Consider the following 27,716-nt stretch of genomic DNA (forward strand, 5'->3'; position numbering starts at 1 on the left):
CAAAAATCCACCGCACATCAGTCATCCACGCACAAGAGCACGGTGCTTAACGACTAACTGCTGTTCGACTACGCAAAAAAATGCGGCTATATTAAATGTTTATCCGGGCAAAAACCTCGACCGAGAACGAATCCCTTTTGTTTTCGTTAATTTTCGAGCACCTTTTGCCCGAGGTGGAGAAAAAGTGCAGTGCACCGAATAAATCCCCATGTGCAGGCAACAACAGCACTTGCGAAGCCATAGAGGCGACCGGCCCTACTTGACGCACTGCTTTCTCCTACGGCTGGGAAGCCTCACACTCCAGGATCCCCTCCAACGTTCTGCCTTACGGGCATACACCGCCAGAGCAATAGCAATTAACTGCGTTTGTGCTAATAGAATTTACGGCACTTTGCCAATCGGCGACGGGATAAAGGCCTCCTCGTGTCATGGCAAGTTCAGGATTTGTTTGACCGTACCGCACCACGCTTGGTCAGCGGAGGTTAACAAAGTTGGTGGCTCGGCACCGGTTCAGATTTGGCTCACGACTGATGTTAGCCGTTGATGGAAACTGAACTCAGTTTGCCGCGTTTATAGTTGGGAGTGCGCCAACCACCGCACGACTACTCCCCGCTTAATGCGTACTGTATCTACAATGTAATCATCTATATGCTAATGGAATTGTAACTTTGTGACTGTGTGCTCGACAAGAGCGGTTGACAAAATCGCTCGCCGCTGAACGTTAGCCACGGCCGGAAATCGAATTCAGTCCGGCGCTCAACTCGGAGCTCGGAGCGCAGCGCGCGAACCGCTGAGCCATCCGCTGCCAACCTAAAAATGGATTGAGAACACCTTTCCTAAACGGTCGCAGTCACTGACCCCCAAGGTGCGGAGCCGAAATGCCAAGCAGGTTGAGGAAGGAAGCGGCATGCCTATTGGCGTGATGGATGGGACCTTCTGTTGTTCTCGGAGAGAAATTGCATTTTTTTTTTTGGGAGACACACTGCGGGTAATCACTCACCGGCGGCCGCGCAGTCGGGCACGCTACACGAGACCATTTTTTCGCGCAGACTCCACGCGCCGCGCCGGGGGGGCCGATGAAAAGGGAAATCCTCGCTCGATCCATGAGGCCACACAATAATCACGGGCGTTTAATCACATTGCCGGCCCGGTAGCGTGTCGTTTATTTAATCAGCATAGCCTCAATCGAAAGTTCCGTAATCTAATTTTTGAGAAAGCTAATTGCATTCTCAAGCATACATCCCCGCGATTTGATTACGGGGAAGCTTCATTTTGATTTTGGTGGTGGATGGGCAGCAGGGGGGGGTGGGGGGCGGTGCAGAGGGGGCGCTGCTGATGCTGAATGGTAAATGCAGTTTATAAATAACCCGAAGAGTGGAAAAATCTATCTAAGAAACGGAATTAAAGTGACACCGTGATAGATGCAGTTTGCCCAAAGAAGCAGGGCTGGGGGTGAAGAGAATTAAAATGCGGGTTATGCCAATTGTGGGAATGTCGCCTACGTAGACAGCTGGGGAGAGATTTCCTCCGCCCACTATAAACTCAAACCAGACTCGCCCTCCGTAACCTCAATGTGCAGCCAATGTTGTGCGGGTTTGAGGTATGTTGGAACGGAAAGGTTGTGGAGAGTTGCCGGTTGTGATTTCATTAAGCACAAGACCGTAACTGCTTTCCCCTTTTTGAGTCAAGGAATCATATCCCATGATGCCACAGGAAAGGTAAAACAAGAAAAGTTCAAGGCGCAGCCTTGTAACTGCTTGCTCACACAACTGCTGGTGGAAGGGCTTTCACTAGCGCAAGCTTTATACAGCTCCCTCTGGAGGGTATTTGAACCAACTCTTCCATACTGGCCAGACGTTGGAAGTGGTGGGAATACCCACAACTTTACCCCACCACACGCATCTGTCGATTGACTTACGGTGGTGAACCCAGGTCACTGCTGGGTGGACAAGAGGCGGTGGTTGGGGTGGGGTGATTTAATAAACTCGCTCCCGTTGTTTCAACTGCCGCGCTGGGAGATCGAATTGAATCGGCGACCCTCGGGGTTGCACGTCCGGTGTGCTGACCTTCACACTACCGTGGCAGCTGCCATGTGAAAAGAAGATTTGATCAACGCAATCGGAGCAGTGCACACCTTACAGACATCAACACATCCGCTGTCTCTCTCCATCACTAATCTCGTCGTCGTCATCATCATCGTCGTCGCCATCATCGTCACTCGTCACTATCTCATTATGGGCATGAGGACATCAGCAGCCAAATGCCGAGCCGCAATTAATGTCGAGAGATGTTTTATTACGCGCCGCTTCATTGCCGAGAAGACACGAAGTTTGTTCTGTTAACGCTGTCCTAATGAGATGCTGCGTTGTTCGCCCGTGGCCCCAGCCCTGCTCTCCCTCCCTCCTGGCTCTCTCACGATTGCGACCTTAGGGACCGTCCTATCTGCTGCTCCGGAGACGTTAATCTTTGTGATTTATTGCAATAAGCTACGTCTGCTCAGATCCATTACGCGGCTCATCGTCTTAAGATACGCGCCGCCGCAATCATGTGCAGACTTCAGAAAGCGCAGGAGCGTTTTAAAGCCACGCACAGATTCCTACCCCCCCCCCCCCTTTATCTCGATATCCCATGCACGTGTTTTAATAGCGTGGTTCGTCTGCTTCCGTGGACAGGCGCAGATGCCACGTATTTATTTTAAGTATTGCGGACACGGTGGTACAGTGGTCGGGGCGCATTGCGCGGTTAACCCGGAGAGAAGAGTTTGATTCCTGGCGAGGGCTAAAACGTCAGCTTCGAGTGATACCTGAATCATTCTTGGGCGCCTTCACTCTCCACCAATCTACAGTGACCAGTATGGTGAAGTATGGTTCAGCAACTCCCATGACCAACACGGCATGGAGGAGGCCATCATCCAGCAGTGGATAGACTAGGGTTGTAAAATGTTATTTGTATTGTTATTTTAATGTTGTCAGTAACTCTAAACAGTGTAGTAACAGGGATTCATAGATAAGCCATGTGTAGCCTACGTTTCAAATGTGCAAATTAGACATCATATTTCCTTATCATACCGATACTTTAAAACAAGTTAATATTCTCTAATCATCAGCCACTTCTTTCCCAACCTGAATATCTGTTGCAATTAATTGATTTATATATGTGTCTAAAATACATATTTTATACAACACTCATTTTTAACCAACACTCCGCATGGATCGGAGCCATCTCCATAAATAAAGCACACATTTACCAAACGCTTCTTTGGCGTAAACACGACATATTTTTCTCAATGCTCGCCAAGATCGGGTACGTACGTCATACACATTTAAATAAACAGTTATCGCCGTCATACGTGAATAACATTTTTTTTTATAATTGGCACGAGTAGCAGCACGCAGTCTGTTGCGCGCCTATCCCGACAGTAATTCCCTCTGTTCCGGTCCGTTGCCTCAGAGGTTGCGTTGACGTTAATTAGGGGAAACACTGTGGCCAGGAAATGGGAGGCAGACGATGGTTGGGGGGGCGGGCGCTGTGAGGGGGGCTAGAGGGGAACTACACGGGGTGACGGTGGGGTGGGGAGCGGAGAACCCAAAACAAAATCCAGGAAATGTTTTGCACTCTCAAGACACACGGACCGACACAGGGGATTGCACAACGGACGGATTCGCGCGCACGCGCACCCCACAAAGACGCGGACCCCATGTGTGCGATTCGGCGTGAAAGAATGAAAAAATAAGAGTAGGTCTTACCCTTTATGGTAATAAAACAGGTGTTAAGATGTTCAAACACCAAATGGAAGAAACATTTTGCAAGGAATCTTGTCTGCATTAACCACACGCATGCTCTGAACACATTGCTGCGGAGGGAGCTGGTAGGAACGTTGGGTTGCTCGGTCAATGGCCAGGGTCAACGGCGGCGTGGTGTATTCCGCAAATATGGCCGACTGTGAGGGCGGGCACAAGCCGGCGTGAGTAGGTTAAACGTTGAGTTTTATCAGGGCACCACGGGGTGACCAGCCCCTCCCCACCCAGCCCCTCCCAACCCTCCAAACCCTCCCCACCCAGCCCCTCCCCACCCTCCCCTCTCCACCCAGCCCCACCCCTCCCATTTTTGGATGCACGATGAACGGACACAATAATCCCCTGTGGGCTGGTGTAACCAGGAGGTTCCTACCAGTATAATGTATGCATTGTCTTTTAAACTGATTGGTCTACACCATAGACAGCCTTCTTTTGGGCCTCGTCTGACCAGTATCAGGCCAGAGAACGCCAGAAGGCGAACAGTGGAAGTATTGCAACGTTTAGCCGTGGATGTATGTTCATAAAGATGCAATAATAATGATCCACTGGTGTTTTGAGCTACTTGTCAGCGAACCGTCACCACGAGCTTAGAGGAGAGCGGATGGTGAAAATGTCTTAATATATTTATATTTAGTGTGAATAACATTCTAAGATGGTTGCAGGAAATAGATATACTTTCGCAAATATAGATTTATTTTTTTACATGGACAGTTAGCACTCGTGGTCACGACTGTAATCATGATCGCGACCATCATGATTATTATGATCATCAACATCATCCTGCTGGCAAATGAGTTAATCCCATGTTTCACATCATTGTCTCTCACCTTGTCCACCTACAATCTATATACAATCCATCTGCCGTCTAAGGTGCAAATAAATATTTCCTTTGGCATCGTACAGGCCCAGGGAATTGAACCCATGTGCTTGCGAATCAGAGTGTGTGTAGGACACTAGCCATAACAACAGTAATTCTCTCCTGAATATAGCCTACATAGGCTGTCGGGGCAAGTGCGATAAGCAAGCATCTATGAAGGCCGGCACAGGGCACGATGGAGTAGTGAGGTCAGCACTTTACCCAGACGCCTTTGTCCTCTCAGTGCAAATGTTTACACACCACAGCAATATACTATTTAAAGCTGAGTCGACCTAGGGGGGGACCGGTTCAAATATTCACAATTCCCGTGGCTCCGATTAGCACAATTGGTTACGCACATGCATCACAGTTATTGGTCGCGAGCTGGAATCAAACTCGGGGTGCCGGGGTTCATAGCCGCTGCCCCCCGCCCCCACACACATCTTTCACGCAGCTAAATACACCCACATGGAGCTCTACTTGTGCCAGCATACGACACTGATATGCACAGCCAAGTGGCAGGCTGCAAAGTGAGCGTGGGCAAGGCAGCTAATTGCTGGGGAAGATCCACGCTCTCGCATCGCCCACACTCACGTGACACATCCCTCTGCGATGCGGTTACAGTACACCCTCACCTGGAACATCGCCACGAAGCAGATGGTAAGCGTCTAGATGGCAAGCATGATTTATTTATTATTTAGGTTAACTTAAAGACCACTTGAGAGCAATGATGATCATTGCACGCATAGAAGTTTTTTTTTATTGACACGATTTTTAAAAAAAAATTACAGGTTACTCATAAAACATGTTTTATATTGTATTTTTTTTTTATTATCTCCAAATTCTGAATTGCTAACAGGCCTTGACGTCACTTGGTCATGACCAACATGCACTGACAGGCACGGTGAAGTATGGTCAAATAACCCCCAAATTAGTTACATTTTATCGATCCAATGTTGGAAGAGAGCCTCGCCAGACGGTGAGGGTAATATGACCATACTTCACCATTCTGTTCAGTGCAGATCGGAGCTTAGAAGTACAGCGCAAAATACATCACTTGCTGCACTTCTCACTGCTGCCCACATTATAGCCCTGCAGCCTATTCCGCACCTCCGATTAGCACGGTTGGCTACGTACAGTCTGAAAGAAGTTGAACACATGTCCACACGTACATTTCGCCTGGTCGTGCACAGTGATCTTTCATCAAAGTTCAACTCACATCGTTACTGTGTGATCCAAGCGAGTCGGTGAAGGGCAACAGAAGACACTTGCCTAGCAATGATTTTACAATCGGGCAGCAACTCGCACGCATATACACACTCGTGTAAAGCAGTGCATCGCTTGCCCCTGCCACCTCTGGTGCAACGCACAACGAGTCACGTCTGCATCGGCGAACGTGAACAGCGGAGCTGGCGGATTTTAAAACAAAGACGGGGTAATGCAGGCAAGCAAAGACCTCCTCAATTACCGGGGAACACAAACCCATTTCCGACGTGTGTGCCGCGTCGATGAGAACAAGTCGGGACAGGGCTATTTTGAAAGGGCCAGGGGACGAGGGTAATTATCACGTGCGCGGGGGGCAGCATCGTTTGACATTGCACGGAGCGATTTTAAATATTCGAGGCCGCGCGTGGAGATGGAGCGGCCTAAAATCAATTAGCGTGGAAAGGAGTGAGACGAATTGTGGGCAGCGGCTGGGCTCGGAGGAGAGAGGGCGACAGACGTGGGAAGGCCTTCATCCAGCAGCGGATAGACACTGGCTGATGATGACCACGTGTATTTTGGGTGCAGCATATTTTGAGTGCAACGGGAAATAAAGTTTCAAAACAGCCGTAAGATGGATACGTGCAAGAAGGTCCGAGCACAATGGAGGATAGCGCGTTCTGTTTCTTGACGCCAATTTGTATATTTTTGTACAAATTTACTTGGTGTTCCTTTAGACTCATGACATATTATATTTATTTTGAAACGAGCATCTGGTATCAAGCTCTACACCACAGACAGCGCGTGCTCCATTGCAATAACGAAATTAACTAGCTCACACCAACGGGATGTGCAGAGGTATTTGTCGAAAACAAGGCACGCGAGACTAATACGGCATTTTTCTCCTTAATCCTCCTTTACACGTGCATTTCATTTCATCGTCATTATTTTTCCTTCTCATATATATATTTATTTCTGAGCTCAATTCCCCAGCTGCCATCAGACTTCCTGCTAAAATGCTGCAGCAGATTTATGAAATCCCCGCACAGCAAAGCAACAGAAGCCGACAGGCGGATCCCCACATCCGTCACTGTGGGGGGGGGGTCTAGGGATCCCCCCACGGATGTTCGGAGACCAGACTCGGCAGACGCAGCGGCTCACGGGGAAAATTTGTTCCGCATGTGGCTCACCAATAAAACACAGCGTTCCCGTTTCAAATAATAATAATAAATCGTTAAACGTTGCGGTTTCCATTCACGTAATTTACAATCGTGAGAATAACGTAAAATTAAATATACACGTTCATCGATATATTTCCCCCAGGCATGGCTAACTACTCATTCACTAGCCCACACTGACTAGCGAAGTGTACTATTGTCAAACAACTCTCGTGATTGTCACGGGGTAAGTAGGCCATCACCCAGCAGCAGCAGATGATCCGAAGGCCTGCAGCGAATTTTTCATGATCTCAAATATAATTTTCCGAAAACGCACGCAAATGAAAACTGGTTGGGTGTACGCAGCACGACTTCCGTGCATACATGCACACAGACCTAATCCTTCGGTTGCGTGCGGTTCAAGGCTTCGAGTACCTCGACGATTCAGTTGGGCTTTTAAATATCTACTTCAAGGCTAATTAATACAGGCGACAGGTAATAATCACACTCGCTTTATTCAGAGCTGTGCCCCCACAAGCACATTGATAAAAGCACACACGTCTTGATAAGAGGGGTGAGTGTTGTATCCTTCCACTCCGTGTAAAAGAAAAGAGTGGCTGGTAGAGGGGGGGGATTAATGAGGGTCGTTACTCAGGCTGGTGTGTGACTGCCTTTGCCCAAACGGCTCTCAGCTCGCCAAAATTAAATGTCAGTGTTGAGAGGGGGCAATTTCCCCCTTCTAAAATCCCCCCCCCCCCACTAAAAACAATATTTATTACATTCGTGCATGTTAACACACACCGCCGCTTTTTGTGTGTGTGTGTAGTAAGTAGATTCGAAATGCATCCACTGAAAAATGAAGTAACTTGAAATGGGCTCAACGGATGCTGTGACAGTGGTGTGCAATGGTCAGCCCACTGGACATGCAAATCCAGGGGCCGTCGGTTAGATTATTTGCTCCGGACCTCGTGGGCTGTAACGCGCGGGCGTGACTCTCTGAAACCGTCATCGTCGCAGCCCCATGGCACTTTGTGAATCACAAAGGTGACGCTTTAAACACCCCCCCCGTGTTTAAATATAATTCCGGCTGGCCACAGCGCTCGGTACAGGCTGGCACGCGATGGGGCCGCGCTAATTAAGAGTCGCGATGCGCGCTCTCTCTCTCGCGGTCCTTTTGAAACAAATTAAAATAAGGGACGGATGGACGGGCAGCGTGCGTGATGGTTTGTTTGCCCGTTTAATAAAACAGATGGCTCAAGTTGTTTGTGAAGACTTCAAAGAAAAGGTAAGTGCATTGCAGATCGCTCCCCCCACACTCCCACCCAGCCCCACCGCCGCCACCCACAACACTCATTAAAAATCCTGCCATGCTCCCTTTGTCTTTCTAATTAAGGACCCTGTAATCTTATTAGCATTACTATTGCCATATTTATAATGGATTAAATGTAATGTTGACATTTTATAATGTTGGTAATGACAATAAGAGATTTTTTTTGTTTCAAATTGTGTAATATTTTATTGGTGCGAATGTTGAAACATTTATAATTCGGGCAACTTGGTCAGCATAAAATGACCTTCTTTTGAAAATTATATCAGCGTCTTGAGCATCCACTGGCCATGTGACAGGCCATTGTCAATCCACCGATGACCATACTTCACCACACTGGTTCGTCGAGCAGGTTAGCGAAGTGCAGAGGAATACGAGTTGGTGCAAGGGGTGCCTACAACTATCCCGGATATCACTTTGCCACGGACGTTGGCTGCCGCCAGGAATATCATCGTGTTCATAGTGCAGTACTGACTGCTGCACCCACCACTCTACTATCCCCTCTATAAAAGATATAAAAGTGTAGCTCTTCGACTCCTTGCTCACAACACTGCAGGCAGAAAGGCCTCGGCGATAGGGAGTTCTAGAAAAACCCCTCCCTTGAGGGTGCTTTGACCTACTCTTCTTTCACACCGGCCAAACCTCTTTTGTAATAGGAGAGAGTATCAATCACGCGCGGCTTGAGAACCCACTAACTGTGGTGAACCCATTTATACTGCTGGGTGAACAGAGAGGTGGGGTGGTTGCGGGGATTACTAAATTTGCTTCCAAATTCCACGCCGGGAGATCGAACCGGCGACCTCATGGTTGCAAGTTCAGTGTGCTCACCGTTACCTATAGCAGCACCCACTTCATAGCGGGTGGTAAGTCCGCACAGGAATTTACACGGAGCTGTGGAGTAGCTGGCGGTCGTCCTATTACACTGGTCAACAAAAAATATATACATTTTTCTGGCCTGGACTTTTGCAGCTGTTTTAGACTAATTTCAGGGTGCTGATTCCAAATCTGATCTCAGATTTGCTCTATCACATCTCATTTTATGCTATCGGCATACCCCATATTCATTGATTTTACCCAAGTTGTTGCGAGTCAGTGACTGCTTTAGTATTAAGATATGGTGCTGTATTTTTAGGATAGTGTTTATAATATCATTTTATGCAGATATCCACATTTATTTAATATTTTTCTTCTGCAGTTTTTATTAAAAATGCAATATTTGATATCTCAAAAACCTGATGTGATAGACAAAAACTGATGCCAGATTTGGAATCAGCACCCCAAAATTACCTTAATACCGTTGGAATACCTTATACCAGAAAAAGTGTGTTGACCAGTGTTAGTAGTAAGAATAAAATTACCACAATGGTCACACTCATAATAAACAGACACACACGCAGACGCAAGTAAACAGCAGAGAGACTTGGCAGAGCACTGGAGAACTGTCCTCAATGCTAAGGTCAAGCCACAATGGGCTGCCAGCCTGCGGGAGCCAAACCACTCATCCCACGCACTCGCCCATCCGAGGACTCCCGATATCCTGGGAACATTGTGTACAGCAGCTGGACACTGATGAAAAATACATGTAATAATCACAATTTCCGCAACAGTTCATGCGAGCGGTCACCAAATCAGCATAATGGTGCTTGAGTAATATGCAAATGTAATCTTACGTGCCTAATAATTATTATTATAGGGGGTGGCCGCTGCCGTGGTGTAACAGTTGCCGTGGTGTAACGGTTAGCACCGTTAGCACCGCTACATCACGGCCACTTCGATTCTATCTCCCGGCAGGGCAGCCGAAACGACAGGCAAGTTTCTTAAATCCCCTCCCGCCTCGATAACGCAAACAGGATACCCATTTGGGAGATAATTTTTTTTTTACTTACACCAAATCCCATTGCCTCCCTCCCGCAATCTACCCGGTGCTCTCATTTTCCCGACCTACTTTAGCTGTGCATACCCCCCCCGTGCATTCAGTGATGGACGGGCACCTCTAATGCCGGGCTTTCTCGTCCCTTCTCGCCCTGCTGCGGCACACACACTAGAGAACTTGGCTCTTATTCCCGGACTCACTAGGGCACCGCGCGCATCTTCTCATCACCAGAAGGGCTTGCAGCACTCGACTTGTATGCAAGTCGAACTTCTTTCGCACCGTATGTAGCCAACCGTGCTAACCTCCGACTTTATAAATATCGGAAAGGGAGGGCGTTCCGGACGGCCGCAAAAGCGCATCTGAAAGGGCGCAATGCGATAACCGTCTTTGTTCGATGGCTAGCCAAACGCCGCTGCTGCGAGGATGACCGGAACTTTCCGAGGCACCGCGAGAGCGAGCCAGAGCGAGCGAGTGTGAGCGCAGGAATAAATGCCGAGGCTACGCGTGTGGATGGAGGGGACCAGTTCCGCGCCACAAACGTGCACCGTCACGCAGCGACAACAACAGCTGCAGCCATACCACGAAGGCAATGTTGTGTTCATATCAGTGGTTGGGACATGTGACAAATTTAGTTGTAATTTGCAAAAGTGTACAAATTATTATTCAAGAGTATAGGCCGAGGCCTTGCAATTGCTTGCTCATGCCTCCACTGGCAGAATGGCATCCGCTAGAAGGAGCTCGAGAGAGTTCCCTCTAAAGCGAGTTATTTTGGCCTACTCTTCCACACTGCCAAGATGTCTGGGAATAGATGATAGTACCCACACTTTACCCCACCACACGTGACCTGCCAATAGACTAATTGTGGTGGAGCGGTTTATAATGGTCGGTGGACAGACGCAGTTGGGGAGGGGGGGGGGGATTTAAATAAACTTGCCTCATTGTTTTAACTGCCGCGCTGGGAGATCAAACCTAACCGGCATCCGGAGATCTAGATTGCAAGTCCTGCACAGTGGCAGCATCCCAACACTAGCAATCCTTTATTTATCCAGGAAAGACTGTGGAGTGAATGTGAATATGGCCAGGAGAGGAATGAGTAGAGAGAGAGGATGAGGAAGGGCAGACGTCAGCTAAGTGGGAAACATGCCAGGAAGAAGAAGAATAAGACCTGCATGCAAGCAACGCAGTTGTACCAATTTCAATAATACAAGCAAAATAAGTATAACCCGTAAAAACAAAGTTTTTCACTATAAATCCTTTATATGCGTGGCAGCGAACTTAATATAAAGGATTTAAAAATATATTCGCCTGTGGAGGACGCGGGGATCGATCCCGCGACCTTTGGCATGGGAAGCGAGGGTGCTACCAACTGCGCTACTCCGCCACGGCCTGTGGAGGGGTTACGCTCTGGGCTCTTGTACTGTGACATTCAGCCAAAGCCAGGAATGAGTTCTATTTGAATATATGTAAAATAAAAAATTTTTGCCTAAAAAGTGTAACATTTTGGGAATTTTTTTCACGAACATTAATTGTCTAGCACAACGAGTCTGTGTGGAAAATGTCAGCTCGATTGGATCACGGGAAGTGGGTTAAAAAACGACCGAAAGATTTGCACGGTCGTAAGCAAGCAAGCACGCAAGCAAGCAAGCACACAAGCAAGCGAACTTAATATAAAGGATTTAAAAACCTTCATTTACCCCAGAAGACTTTTTTTTACAGGAGGATCCTGCATGAGGAAGCTTTTGTGTGGCGACGACAATTGCAGCACCCAACAATGTGTGGAAATATATTTGCGAATAAGTCAACAACCATCTTGCTGTCCTGCCATATAAATCACACACTCTGCAGGTGTCCCAGACAAGAGGGAAATCCGCGTGATTCACCAACGAACCGCCTAAAAAAAAGGAAATCTCTGCTACCATGGCCGTGCATGGAACGTAAACACTTCTTGGGTTATGCGCCCGATGGCTTTCGGATTGTCAACGTGACTCCGAGTGCTTGCGGGTGGGTGGCTGGGTCCAGAGCTTCCCCTCTCATTATCCACCACAATGGAGTTCCAAAGGTTACGTAAATCCGGAACGTCACGCTTGCTCAATGTGCCGGGCAGCCCGAGCAAAATCTCAGCAAACTCCCCTCGTGGCTGGTTTTCCGTGCCACTGAGCATCATCGCATTTGTCTCATCCACCAGATGCATCCCCCCCTCTCCCACGTGTGTCCCCAGCGCATCCTCCTAGGATCAGTGTTTCCCCGGATCAGTGGCCCGGCACACAACCGTCAACTCTCAGAACATTTTTGAGGACCGACATGCACCGACAACACATTTTGCACACATTAAAATAAAATCTCGTTATATTTGCAAGCGCAGGTTGGGAACCACTGCTCCTAGATATTATGCCCCCCACCCCGGCCCTCTCGTAAGTTGCCTTCAAACCAGTCGTCCATCCAGCGCACATCACATGCCTCTCCCTCTTTCTATCATCTCCCAGCATGCACCCCCACCAATCTCCCCCCCCCTCACGCTGCTGCATCCCCGCACATCTCCTCCCTTCTTCCACACGCCCCCCCCCCACCGACTCCTCCTCTTTCGCCAAATGCTGTGAGCAGACACACGGACACCCCCGGGGCAGCGGTACCGTCTGATGTTTGTGAGTAAAAAAAAAGCGATTTCACCGGCAGGAGCACTCTGCCGTGCTGTCATCATTACCCAGGACAGAAACATAACAAAGCAATAAGAAAGGTGAGAGAGACGACTGCAAAAAAACAACAAGCCCGTTGTTTGTGGCTCGTCTCACCATGATTAATGCATGAGCGCCACTCATCCTTTGAGAGGCGTCCGTGAACGCGCGCAGCAGAGGAATTGGTTGCCCGTGCGCGCGGCGGATTTGTATGCCGACGCTCGTGCAAATGTGCGCACGATGTGGGATGTAAACAAATGTAGGCGTGCATTATTTAGGGCCTACTTTTGGATTAATTACACGGGCGTTTATTTACGGTTGCAGCACGGCATTGAAAACGATTACTGGTCGACGCGCAAATAAAAGCTTTCATTGTCCCCTTGGCTTTAAACCAATTGCCAATTTAGAAGCATTCACATGCTCACAATTGCACGCGTACACGCGCGCGCACACACACAGACGTATACAAGAACACAAACACGTGCGAAAGCAGGACACGCCAACACAAACAATTAGCATTTCTGTACTCATCTATAGCTGCTTGCGTGTCAACATACAGCAGGCCACACGTGCACAGAGCTGCCAATCAATATCGTACAAAAGAGGAAGGTGAAAAAGGATGATGGTAATGGGAGAAATAGAAAGACAGATAGGGGTGGTGGGTGGGGGGGGGTTGACGGTAAACATGCTATGATGGCAGATTACAAAGGCTGGGATTCATCATTGAATAGGAATTAAGGCTTGAAACCAAACGGAATTGTCTTTGCATCCCCGTGTTTGTGCTGGGTTCACACAGGATACACCTCCAACTTGCATATGTGCCCGCTCGCAATAGCTGCCTTACTGTTATTATCCACGGGGGCCTTAGGTGCTATCATTAAAGACAAAAATCAATACGGGTAGAGAACACAATTACCCGATTTTCATCTACACCACGCTAATCCACAGATGGCTCACTCGCACGATATGCGCAGACAATTGATTTAACGACACTGATATAGACTGGGGTTTGTGTTTGTAAAAAAAAATATATATAGACCCGTTATTAAATAAATAAAGGCACATAATACTATGTTGAATGCCAAAAACACGCACAAAAAAGCACAAGGCATCAAAGAATATCTGTTGAAATTATCAACAGAACGATCATACAAAACAGCAGAGGAGGTAAACAAACCCTGATTTTACAAGGGATTTCACCGTCAAGTCAATAGGTTTATTTTTTTGCTGTTGGTGAAAATCCATTTTAATCAAAATGACAGCGCCAGGGTGCGCGCGTGAGCATGATGGCCGTGTTGACACACGGCCAGGCGATGCGTTGTGTGTCGCATCACAAAGAACCACGGTCAAAAGCAAGAGTTGCAAGTAGCAATATTGGTCGGGGAAAAAAAAAGACATTTGCAATACTATTCTTTGCAAAAATTCCACACGTCACGACGAATATTTGTTATTACATAGGTGCGGCGTACAAAATGTACATACTGCAAGATGCGATGGCTATTTATTAAACCGTAATCATTTCAGGTTGACGTTTTAAAACAAATCCATACAAAGAACCCTTCCCTTTGGTCCACAATTCTTTCAGGAAAAAAAAGCCAAAATGCTAATTATATAGCCATACGAGTGTAGCTTCGGCTAATGCAGTCAGGATGCTTCCGCTGGTATGAATAATGCAGCCAATATGCATGCATATTTTTCCCTCTTCCCAAAATCCAATTTGCACAAACACACACGCAGCCACTGCAGCCATACAAATGCACTGCCTTCGCAAAAACCGAAGCATGGAGGGGGAAAGACTGCGCTAAGCAGCGAAATCCAAAATGCATTTGCAAAAAGAAAAGTTTAAAATCTAAAATTAAACGTACAAATATGCTTTCTTAGCCCGCATCATACAAATCTGCAGCAGTAGCGGGCGGTGTTGGCGGGATGCATCGGTGACGGCATAACGCACCAGCAAAGTACCGTGTGAACCACCCCTCAGCCGGATAAAAAAATACGTCTGGAATTCCATGCGTTGTCGGCTCGTGACACGGGTTTGCAGAAGAAAAAAAAATCCAGGGGGGACCCACTAGCAAGCGTATGAAATTTTCAAAACGTGACTGAACTGTAAAGCCATTCAAGACTCCCCGTGTAGCCAAGAAAGGGGCATTTTCATTTTCGGTCTGTCAGCAATAACCCGCTGAAGTATTCCCACCAAGGGCTCTGCAAGGTCGACGGTGGTCACACGGCGAAGCATTACAAGCACGTGCAAAAGGTTGTGTTTTGTGATTTTCACATCGAGGGGGCGAGCACGTTACGGGAATGCGCGTACCATTTCACGAGGGTTTTTTGGAGAGGGGGATTATAAATGATTTATATGTAAGGCTTGAGGCGCAATGGCTTTGAGTAAATAAGCAAGGTTATTTATTGATAAGGTGCTCGTGAATGTATTCTTATATGACAAGTTTGAATTAAAAGCGCAGGGCAAACGAAACCCGAATTGCCTTTCTAATGAGAAGCATAATGCTGGTGGTTAGTTTACTGAGGCATCGCTGAGGCCGCTAAAGTAGAGCAGCATTGACGGGAAAAAAACGAATATGTTTTCTTTAAAATTGCTTTCATGGCACAGGGTTGCAAGCATAAAGACATATAAACACACACATTTACATAAACACACATGTACCTAAACACACAGATTACCAAACACGCACACGTCTGCACATACAAACACTGCCACACAACATCCACGGACATAAACATACACAAACAAAACATACATCGACACACACATGAACACACAAATGACACATGCACACATACACACGGATACAAATGCTACCCCTTTAAAATATCACTGCAGAAAGCATAGATGTTGCAAGCATTAGTGTTAACTTACATAGGATAGATAAACTCTCTAAAATAAAGCAAGTCTGGTACTTTTCTCTCACAAAAGAAGCGAGAGCATGACTGTTTAATGAAGCCAGATGTTTTAAGGGCCCAGTTTAATGAGGGTTTACCAACTGCTAGTTACGACGGTTTGTTAAGGGATGGCACCCACTGCAAAAACCCACAACACAAACACACAAAAAACAGATTATGGGCCAATGCGCCCGCAAACACATCCATAATTTACTGGCTAACAACACTGGCAGCTGCAGCGATAAATCATCCCTTCAGCCCCATTCCAGGTCTCGCGCAGGTCTCATTGTCGTTCCATTTCTTTTATTTTGCACAAGTGGAACAGGGGGTTTCCGTTTGTCTGGAAAAGCAATATTTGGCATGAAAAAAAGACATAACTTAGCCTAAGATATTTAAATTTAACGAACGTTTGTCTGGTGAATATGCAGTAAAAGGCCCGGAGTTACTCGATGTATGTGCTGTTATCTGTCGCAAAAAAAAACAAGTTTAAATGTTGCATTAAAATGTACAGCCCTTTGTGAATTCAATGCTGGGTGTAGTTGTTTGACGAGACTTCGCCATGCTAAAGAGAGTGTGGGTTGGTCAGATGGAACATCCAAAAATGTGTTCAGAAGTAAGTAGTCAGTAACGTCAGCAGTGGCCGGTAATCTAACTCAGCTGGTCAGGTTCGTTACGCAGTGCTCCAAGCACCGTGCCACCGTTCCTCCCCTTAATCTTGTATGAATAATCTTATACCGTAATCCAGATGATAATTGCTTTATATCTCCGTGGTGGTATGACCAATAGGGGATTACCCCAAAGCCCAGAGGATGCTTACCAATATATTATCGGTCATTTCAGTTGGAATCTAACAATGCAATCAAATGGGATGTGGGTTTCAATCCCAGGAAAAAAAAGGTACAGCCCTAAAATGTATGCATGTTGAAATGTATTGCTCACACCACGGCTGATGGAATGGCTAGAGCAGGCTCTTTGAGAGCCCCCTTTTAAGTGTGTTTTGGCCTACTCTTCCACTCTGGACACAGATGTATTGGAAAAGGTGAAAGTACTCACGCTTTACCCCACCACACACTACTTTCTGATGGACTAGTTGTAGTGCGTACCCACGTGTACTGCTGGGTGGATATAGCCAAGAGGATTTAAGAAACATGCCCAGAATGTAAGAAACATGGCCACTCTTCTGAATGCCACGCCTTGAGATCTCGAACCGACGACATCTGGATTGCAAGGCCACATGGCAGCATCTCGATTCCAGCAAATAGCGATAAAACTGGAGAACAATGGCACATGCTCTTTAGTGTCTGGCCTAATGCAGACCACGTGATTTGCAGATGCAGGACATGGAAGGGTTGTAGCCAGAAACTGTAAATCCAGTAATTTAGAATGGACCAAGTGGAGAATGCAACAATAACACTACCACGCAGCCATATCCTATGTGTATGTTTATATGAGTGTATGTATGTGTAGGTTCACTCAGCCTCAAATGAGTACCTGGTGCGATGTGTAAACATCACCACTGGGGAGACGGGGGTGGTCAGGCGTGGCGCTGGCCGAACATCCCTTTGTGTGTCTTACTGGCCTTCAGAGGTGCTACTCGCTAACAGCACTTGCTGCAAAAGTCTGCTAAGGCTATACAGAGATCATTGTTGTTTGTGTTGTGTGTGTGTGCGCGTGTATGTTTTTAACCGTTCAGATTTTTTCTGACCCACATACCGAATTGAAACCCAAAAACATGAAACCAATTAAACCAGCTAGAGCATAATAACACTTGTGCCTAAATACAGCCGCGATAATGAACGCCGGGAATGATAAAACAATACTACAAAACAAATTCCCACCATATAAATGCATAAAAAAACACAATACCATAGAGAAAACCTTTAGCAATAATTTAGCAAAACAAAACCAGCGTGTCGGTCTATCAGAGGTTTTTTTTACTTAAAATTTCCTAACAACTTTTTATCAAATCAAGAAATTTTTACATACTCAACTAAAAAAAAAATATTTACCGTTATCTAATACACCTTCAATTCTGCCGTTCGTTGCTGGACAATTGGCATTTTGGGCCTGTGCTCAGCATCCGTGATTAAAAACAAAAGACAGATTTGCTACGAAAACCAAGATATTGTGTTCCGAAGGCACAGCACACCACACCCAATGACGACCCACGACAATACTGATGCCGAATATAATTTATGAGTCGGATGGAGAGAGAGACATTTTACCAGCGGTTAAGCAGGCAGCGAGGCAGATAGAGACGAGGCAGATGGAGACGTATACGAGCTTAGCAAGCTCCGTGCTCAAAATCGTTCAGCCAGAATGGCGTAGCATGGGGGAAAGAATGCATGTCTCTTGTTAACCCTCATCAGCGTAAAATAATTCACATGAAGGGGAGACGTGGCTTTATAATTTAGCCCCACACCACAAGGCAAATGCGCCAATTGCAAGGAAATGCCTGTAAGGTGGGCCCTAGCCCAACAAATGTTGAGATCTTTCAATTTCGCGTGAATGATATTTTTTTTTATATGGATAACAAAAAAAATGCCAGCTGGAACAATCAACTATCGATCAGTTAATCTATTGATGATTGCTTTGATTAATTGGGTAATGGTGATCTGTAGTGATAGCAGTCATTTTACCAGCTAGCACTGTTAACTAATAGTATTTAATCCTGAATAATGTTACCGTCTTAAATATAACAGCTTCTAAAGCAATGAAAAAATGAGCAATTAAGAAATAAAAAATGAACAGAGGTCGGCGATAAGAACTAGGAATGTGTTTAATGTTGTCATGCGTGGATCACTATATACGGAAGCTGCACTTTCCTAGGCATTCCTCATTCTGCTGTGTATTGGAGGTTTTCATTGCATCAGTTAAAATATGATGTATTTATATTTTATGATCAAATGCTACAATGGGTGGTGCTACTGTGGCCAAGCAATAGTAGGTTCGCACAACCGTTCAAGAGGTTCTCGGTCGAATTCGGCAGGCCGCCCTGGTTAATACTGCAAGTGTATTTACCGTAAACAAAACAAAAAGTGAGCACCATCTGCTTCAGAGTGGACGGTAAAGATTCCGTGACGTCACCGAAAGAGGAGTCGGCCAACGATGAGTGCCGGCGTTGTGGTTAAACATTTTGCACAAATTTGAGAAACTACTTGCAAATTACTTAATATCCAAATACCGAGCAGCCCTCCTGAGACTCCGGGAGCAGGACCCCCCCCCTGGATAAACACGAGCACAATAATAATAAAATAATATACGAGCTGAAAGTTCCAACAGTGATGGCACTCGCTGATGAAGACGTCTATCTTTGGAGAAAGGTAGGGGTGCGAATGTTGCATGGCACCAGCGATGCTATTTGACACGCCGTCGCGATACACACTTGGCACACTCAGCGCTGCCCCACGACGCTCGCATACACAGCAGACAAACTCAAGGCTGGCAGCCAGACTAAGGCACACACAGCCACGGAGACACAGGATGGGATGTCAGGTTGCGTCAACAGGATATATGACCAAACACTTTCCAAGGACAGGAAATATTTGTTGCAGGGGGTTTCCTTGCAGACTTTACAGGATCTTGGCCGCTATGACGTGTTTATGTATGATGATGGCCATGATTTCGCTCGCGATACTTCCCCGAAAACAAGGTGACGTGTACTCACCCAAGAAGGTGCTGGAGATGAACTCGGAAACTTGATTGCCAGATCGACTCATTTCTGAGAGGTGGGTAAGCTCCCGGTTCAACATCCTCTTGAACTGCAAGGAAACAGGGGAAAAACAGAGCATTAAAAAACATACTCAGGGTCCCACAAATCTACACCTCCTGAATACAATTAAAGGCGAAAACAATGTGGGTTTATAGAGCGGCGAAACGTGACCGCTTCTCAGTGTGGCTGTAAACTATTGTGATGATTATAAATTGTGGTTGAGAATTATTTCCAGATGTGGTCCTCCCATTCCATTGTACATCATCTTGAGATGGTGCTGCAATTACAACATCTTGCAACTCCAGCTCCCATTGCATTACTGCATGGCAATAGCAACAGTGAGTCAAATCCGTTCTCCGCTCATTATCTGTTTAGCTGTCGGTGCCAGTAGCGCGTGCCAATTTTACGTTCCTATGGCAGGGGCCGAGTGAAGCTGTATACCAATCCGCTGTCGTACGATACAATGTGGATATCTGTAACGTCGCAATGTGTCCTGCATCTACGGACCTTCTTCAGACACAGTGGGCATTTTTTTTTACACTACCCTACACCCTCGTGATCTATTTGGTCACGGAATTGGAAATGTGCTGCCGATATCTGTAAGGGAAATACAAGTGATTGCTACGCAGCTGTGAACGAAAGCTACATCTTCAAAGGCATGTCTACGTTGCGGTGGAGGCAATAGGCCGCGTCAGTGTTACATTTCAACATGTGCAAAACTAACAACATGCATGGATCAAAACAAAAATTAGAACTACATGCGATTAATTAAAGGCACATGTTAAGAAAAATACATGTACAACAGCCATTTTAAAATAAGCCTCCATTGCTCACAGCAAGAACTATGGCTCGTATGAGATTCAAATAACAAGATCATCCAAAAGTCCCCACATTTGAGCATTTTTTCATGAAATATTGATCAACATAACACATGCTGTATATGGTCGACCTCTACATCGCAATTGACTTATCAGGGCTTTTTTTTTAATGAGAATTACCTTCACCTGGTACTGATAAAAAAAATGTAAGTCTATCAGAAGTACTATCGATCACAAGATCACTGTTTGATTCCAGGAGAGACTAAGAATCTTACTCCTACAATGTTGGTGTAATAATCCCGTCTGTATGTCAGCAAGCTTTCCACTATTTAAATTCCTGCCCAGTTGACAATATAAAGTATACTTATCAGCATATAACACTCAATTGAACTACGTCCCATTGAATTGCTTCAAAATTCAGCAAACACGTAACAGCCTCGCATAACATCATCAGCAAGACTGAAAAAAATGTAAAATATAATCCATGGCACACATCCACCATAAAACCAAACACCTACACCTTATTTCAGGCACACAAATAATCAAAGTGTTTGTCGGGTGATTTGATTTACCTTGATGTATCCCCAGGAAACAGACAAAAGATAGTTCGCCTCCGGCATTTTTGTTCTTTCTTTCTCCACAATTAACGCTTTTCAAACACAGTATATGGATACTGTATATATATATTACTTATAAAACGGCACGAGCAGATATTCCCATGGACGAAGGCTCTCGCTGACGTGCTCCTCAAACGCTCGTGTTTTTAAAAAAAAAGACGAGACGACTGAAAAGACAACCCCGGAGATGCCGAGGGCTGCCGATGACGATGGTTGTGGCGGCGGTGGCGGCGTTGTTTGACACGGACTGCGTCGACGCCGCTGCTTTTATTAATCCCCGGCGAGGCGAGAAGAACACGCGGAGCGGAGCGTCAACGGCGGAAGATCGCAGGAACGTTTGGCGCAAGGAGTCGCAAGCGGGTGATCATGAGCACAGGCGAGAAATGCTAGTGTTCCCGTTCCTCCGCCCACATTAAAGCCCCCCGCGTCTCTCACTGCTGCTGCTGCCACCCCCTTCCCCCTCCCCCCTCCCCCCTCTCCAGTTCCACCCCCATCGCTCGTTCTGCACTCTCCTCCTCCTACTCCCTCTCACATCTCCCCCAAACCACCTTCGCCCTCACGTCTCCTCTGCCACTCCCTCCTTGCCCCACCCCCCTCCATCTCTGCTCTCTCTCCACACTTCTGTATTTACAGCACAGCCAGCGCAGAAGTTTCACATCTACATAAGAGGGCTTTTGTGTTTTGTTTATTTGCCAATCTGCACTGACCAGCATGGTGGATTAAAGTCAATCAATCGTCATAAGGGGGGGCAGGGAGCCTTCATCCAGCAGTGAATTGACAATGGGTTGTAAAATGAAAACTTTTAGAAATACGTTTTGATCACGAAACGTACGGTGGATTTTTTTTGCGGTTGAATACAAATGAAACTTTAATTAAAAGATGATGCTATTTATTTCCGAAGAAATATTAATTTATCTAACTGCTTGAAATTAATATTGAGATGTTTTTATGACTATCACTGGTTTTTTAAAACCTATTACTCACCGATGAACAAACAATTTAGAAATTCCCGAGAAATGTTTTTTGCTCTCTAAAATTATGTTTTTTTTAAATCTCCCTTGATATGCACTCTCTCTATGGCAGGTGAAACCCTAAGCCAGACACAGGTACTCATTTACAAGCGAGGAACCAGAAGTAGATGCTGGAAAATATTCATGATTCACCACTCGTGAAATCCAAACAGTGGCAACAAGCAAAGTACCACCAGGGATCTTCACATCTGACTAATACGGGACTATTCTTCCCTCCGGGTTTGTTTTCGCATTTGCTTACTCTCCAACTCGTTTTTTTATACCAGAATTATCAAAGCGGTTACACATCCCAGGGTCATCAGCTCCCTTGTGAGACGTCTATATCCCTCCCAGGATCTACACGTGGCGAGATAGATCTGTCCAGGACAAACAGATGGGCAGTTTCACAAACTAGGCCACCTTCGCAGTCAAAAAGAAATAAAACATCATCACAATATTGGTGCATAAGTCACACTTTTTAAGATAATTATGTACAGCCTTCAACAAGAAGTGCCTTATTTGCATAACAGTTCACCGGTTTGACACGATATACCCAATGCAATGTCCTCATCCTTGGCGTGGATGGCAAAAGTCAGTTTGTCCGAGTGCGTCCGACACTGTGGGTAACTTTATGACCATTTGTCCCTCATTGAGAAAGTTAGACAAATTAATTTCTTATCTGAATCGCAGGCCTAAACGGTCGACTTTCTAGGCCCAAACAGATACAAAACCCCCCCAAAAACGAGACAACCCTTCCCCCATCCCCCCCGCAGTAATCCTATGGCTGATGAAGATGCTTGAAAAGGGACGATGTGGGGAGGAGGGGGGAGGGGTTCCGTGGTTTTTGTGAAATTATTTCACAAACCAGTAAAGCACCTCAATGTACGTAAGAAATCGTGTAACTTCCCAGCCGGGAGCTATCATTGCAACAACCGTTGTAGGGGGGGGGGTGGGCTTTTTGGATTTTACAAATGCAGTTTTAATTCCACGAATCAGGTCATGGCCACCGACACAACACTCTTGACTCACTCCGACGTTGCATGTGTGTGTCTGTGTGCACGAGAGAATGAATGTGCACACACAGGATGGACCGGTGCCTGCGGCTTGGTGTTGTGAGAAATGAGACATCGCTCTCAACGCAACCTTCCCAGCTACGGCAGTGACACACGGGTGGTGTGACGATTGGCGTCCACGCTCTCTCTCGCTCTCGTGAGAGTGCAAAGACGAGTTGTGCAAGGAGGGGCATGTGGGTGGGACGAGTGTTGCGGTTGTGTTATGCGTTGCACATGATCGTGTGTGTGTGCGTTTGTATATGTATGTGCAGGGGAGCGGTAGTGTAGTGGTTAGCACGCTGCGCTACGAACCCGGGGATCCCAGTTCGATTCCCGCTCACAACCAATAATAGTGGCGAATATTTGAACTGGTCCTGGGCCTCCCCTAGGTCGACTCAGCCTCAAATGAGTACCTGGTGCGGTGTGTAAACATTGCTACGATGGAGACCGATGAGCGCTTTTGGCTATGTATGGTGCGAAAGAAGTTCAACATACATAGATATACAAAAAAGCGGCCGGGTGTGGTGCTGGCCACCCACTCCATCGTGCCGGCCTTCATAGTTGCTCGCTAACAGCACTTGCCCCAAAAAGTATGGTGAGCTTATATGGGAATCTTTTTCTTTGTATGTGTGTTTGGGGTGGGGCAGGAAGTAAGTATGATATGGACTGTGGTATTGTGATTATTGGTAAAGATGAAAAGCAGTGTTGTATTGAAACGCAGGGATTTGAATTGGTTCGTCCCTACATTTAATGTGTGTGAAATCACCAATTGCTGATATTGACCACATCACTGTATCAACTATGTTTTACGTGTACGCACACCTGTGTGTACATATGGGTGGAGCAGTGGCGTATTGCTTAGGGGATTGAGCTATGAACCTGACAACCCGAGTTGGATTCCCACTCACGGCCAAAATCAGTGGTGAATATCTAAAACCGGCCCTGGGCTTCTCGCCTAGGTTGACTCAACATTAAGCAGTACCCGATTTGGTGTGTAAACAGCGTTGTTCTTACCACACCACCCTCTTGTGTGCCAAACCAGCCTTCAAAGGTGCTCCCAAACAGCACTTTCCCCAACAGACATTGAAGGCTATGCGGGGGGGGGGGGGGGTCTTTGTGTGCTTGCGAGGTTGGCCTCCCGTGCATACTTTTTTAAAACCAAAAGAGGCCCACTCATAACCAGCATGAGCCAGTTATAACAGCAGCTAGGACAAACTAGAAAAAAAATTCCGTCAATGATTAAAGGGTTGCCCCAAAACACCGCAGTCTATGTCACAAAAATGTTCAAAGTGTCAATTTTCCATCTGGAAAAAATTACTCAATAGAACTGTGCACATTAACCTTGACCAGTCAAGAGCCACTCGCACTGGACCACACCAACTCGCATTGACCAGCGTGAAGTATGGTCAAACTTCATCCATGACCGAAAGGTGTGAGGAGGGCCCTTCATCGAACATTGGATTCACAAACTGCGATTGAGTTATATGGGCCTACTTGCTGTAATACCCGCGGCAAACAGCTCATTGCCGGGCATCTGTGCGACAGACGCCAGTGCATTTTTTAAAAACGCACATTTCAAGGGTGGCGCTTTCTTCTTTTAATGTTGTGCCCTATTCTTTTCGTTGCAAACGGGCCCAGCCAATCGGCCGGCACGGTTTAGACCGTCGTAAACCCTAATTGAGGCTCCCTTGTGCACACTAAATACTTTCTCCGCTCTCGCCTCAGCCTGCCGGGCCAGGCCAGGCCAGGCGGCAAAAAAAAAATTACTTTGGCAACCTTCCGCGGGTTCCTGAAAAACACCGAAATCCTGGCATTGTGGCAGGCACGCACCACCGTCATGCTGACGTGCAGAGGGCTTGTTGTGACTTCCTACCATTCTCCGGCAGGCGCCAACCGTATATCTGCTGCCGCACCCCGGCTACAAACACATGCAGCCTGGTACGGGTCTGTGGGCTGACCTGTCTGCCACGGTGGGCTTTGTACAAGGCACCCCTCACGATGTTTATTATGGTAGCCTTCTGCTGCCGGCAAAAACAAACGACAGCACGAGGAAGCTGTTTGATTGTTGCTTGAGTTTGAGGTCGCGCTAAACCCCCCCCCCACCTCCCCAAAAAAAAAAGCGCACGAAAGCAATTACTGTTAAAGAGGTTGCGGATGAAAGGTCGTCGGTTGTGTTTCTGCTTGTTTGTCGGCACAATGGCGTGAGCTTCTTAAATCTGGCCCGCCTCTGTCCACCCAGCAGTATAACTGGGCGTGACCACGGTTGAGTAGATCAGCGGGTTGCGTGTGGCGGGGTCACGAACGAACAGGGTGCACCCACCTCTTCCAAGACATCTGGCCAGCGGCGAAGAGTCGGCCAAACACATTCTAGAGTGGGCTTTCTCTCGTCGGGGCCCTTCCGCTAGCAGTGGTGTTTGGGCGAGCAATTGCAGGGCTGCACCTTTGCCTTTTTTCAAATTAGTGAAATAATAACAGTCGGTTCTCCTATAACGACCATGTGTTTACAAAACGCGAATGGGATGTAACGCTATGAATGTATTAGGGAACGCATTTTTATAACACGGATGCAAATTGGATATAACGCGATTCAGTGAACAGAACTACGTCGTGCGAATAGGAATAAGCGTTCGTACGGCTGCCTCGGCGTAGCGTCACACAAGGCGGGATGCTGCTGGATGCTTCTAGATGCTACCCACCACGCACCTCAGTCTTTGTTCAGCCTGCATATGGATCTCACGTGTTACCGCGGACTGTGCTTTACCCTATATTATAGATTATTTATTACAACACGATTTTTCCGTAACGCGGTATTCTTTAGGAACGCAACTACCGCGTTATAGGTGAAGAGACTATTCATTTGCTTCGGCTGTGATGCCCTCAAGTGTTAATCACAGTATCCCACTGTCGAAGGCCTGCCAGACAAAAGACTGAGTAGTCATTGTGTAAGAGAAACGTTGTTTTTATTTACAAACCTATGTAAATGTGTAAAATTACACAACTACTTATAGCCCTTTGACAATCTGCTGCTGGATGAAGGCCATGTTAGTCACGGTGGTGGTGGTGTGAACATACTTCACCATGCTGGTCAGTACAGGTTGGTGAAGATGGAGATCAGGACTCGTGCAGATGCAACTCGCCACTGATGTGAGTCAAAGTCAGGAATTGAAGTCAGCTGATATTAGCCTTACCCAGGAATTGAAGCCAGGGAACCAGGTTCATAGCGCAGTGCACTAAATACGGTGTCACCACTCTACCCCCTCTGTGCATGTACGGCCGTTTTGTCAATCCACTGCTGGATGAAGGCTTCCCCACACCATACGAGTTGTGGGGAGGTTATTTTATGAGACTTGACATCGCTGGTCATTGCGTATTGGTCAAAGGTGGGCAGCATAAACGTGGGAACACAGTACTGCGCGATAATTTTTTTCTTTCTTTTTCCGCACCTGCTTTACGCGTGGTGGTCATCCATCCACTATGCAGGCTGAACCACGTGACCTGTTTTTGCTAATAAACCTCCAAACTTAAATTTGACACCGACATTCGGGTCCCTAGCTACCGGGTGACCCCAACGGCTTTTGGGGCAAACCGGGATTGCGCGGCAAGCATCACGAATTGACGAGAGGCATGGAGGCACCTCAATCGATCGGGCAAAGCCACACAGCCACGGCGTACGTGAGTGTCCAGCCATAACGGGCGAATTGAGATTGACATTAAATTGTTCGGGAGAACATCCCTCGCCTTGTATACACGCGCACGCAAGCTTTGTGCCGCTGTAAGAAATCAAAGAGAGACAAGAAAAAAAAGTCGCGTGGGCCCTGTCCTTCATCCGACTCACTCTACAGTGCAACGGAAAAGTAGAGCGTACACTCAGTGCCCTTTGTGGAGAATACATCAGCACTGCCTTTCTGTATTATTGCGAAGACATTAATAACTTTGCCATATCAACGTCTCCTTATCAAGAGGCTATACAGATGGCCTATATATACTAAAGCGTCATCTTGTAAACGGGACATATAAATTGCATATATGAAAGCGAGATAGATACATACAAATTATACTGGAGGTGGCCTGGGTGGTATCGCTTAGATCCTGAGTTTGAATGTGTTCAATCGCCTATGATTCAATGGGGTTCTCGTGATGGTCTCAGTCCAGTCACCAATGGGTGTACAAAAAAACAGCTCTGAGGATTCAAATATACAGTTTTCACTGTCATGGGACGAACACTAATCTTCTATCCGAGGGTGTGGGACAGTCACTCCTAACGTGTGAAAAAAAAGCTTAATTGAAATTCACGTGAGAAAGGTGAACATTTTATTTTTAAAGTATGACATTGGACAACCCTGCAATTGTGCATGGCACGTGTACGACAAATACAGTGCTATCTATTGTAATATTGCATATGGCATTATGTTCAGAAGCTAAATGCAGCTTTATTAATATGCATAGCTGTTTTAGAGCGCTTTCTGTTTTTGACTTCGACACGATGAAAAATATACTTTTTAGAAGAGGGATTGGTGAAGTATACAAGCAGGTCTTTGTTGAATATTAATCTGGTTCTGGGTCCCCACACTGCACCAACTTGCACTGACCAGCATGACGAAGCATAGTTCAACCAACCCCTATGGACGACAATGCATGGGGACGCCGTTACCTGGCAGTGGATAGACAAAGGGCCGCGAATGATTTTGGCCTCAGGTGGGCTTGGGCAGAATACGTCGCTCGAA

At 46.5% G+C, this 27,716-nt stretch overlaps 1 protein-coding gene across 7 annotated transcripts in view; it reads right to left on the reverse strand.

Annotated features, from left to right (window-relative positions):
• The window catches only part of LOC144726674 (3',5'-cyclic-AMP phosphodiesterase 4C-like), a 182,857-nt gene that overhangs the window by 23,597 nt on the left and 131,544 nt on the right, over positions 1-27,716 (reverse strand). For all 7 annotated transcript variants that reach the window (XM_078605453.1, XM_078605452.1, XM_078605455.1 and 4 more), the window contains one exon: positions 19,451-19,544. In XM_078605453.1, coding sequence (XP_078461579.1) covers positions 19,451-19,544 — 94 coding nt within the window. The remainder of the gene's footprint in view (positions 1-19,450; positions 19,545-27,716) is intronic.

The sequence above is a fragment of the Lampetra planeri genome, chromosome 24 (genome assembly GCF_965212315.1).
Source record: "Lampetra planeri chromosome 24, kcLamPlan1.2.h2, whole genome shotgun sequence".
Lineage (NCBI taxonomy): Eukaryota > Metazoa > Chordata > Hyperoartia > Petromyzontiformes > Petromyzontidae > Lampetra > Lampetra planeri.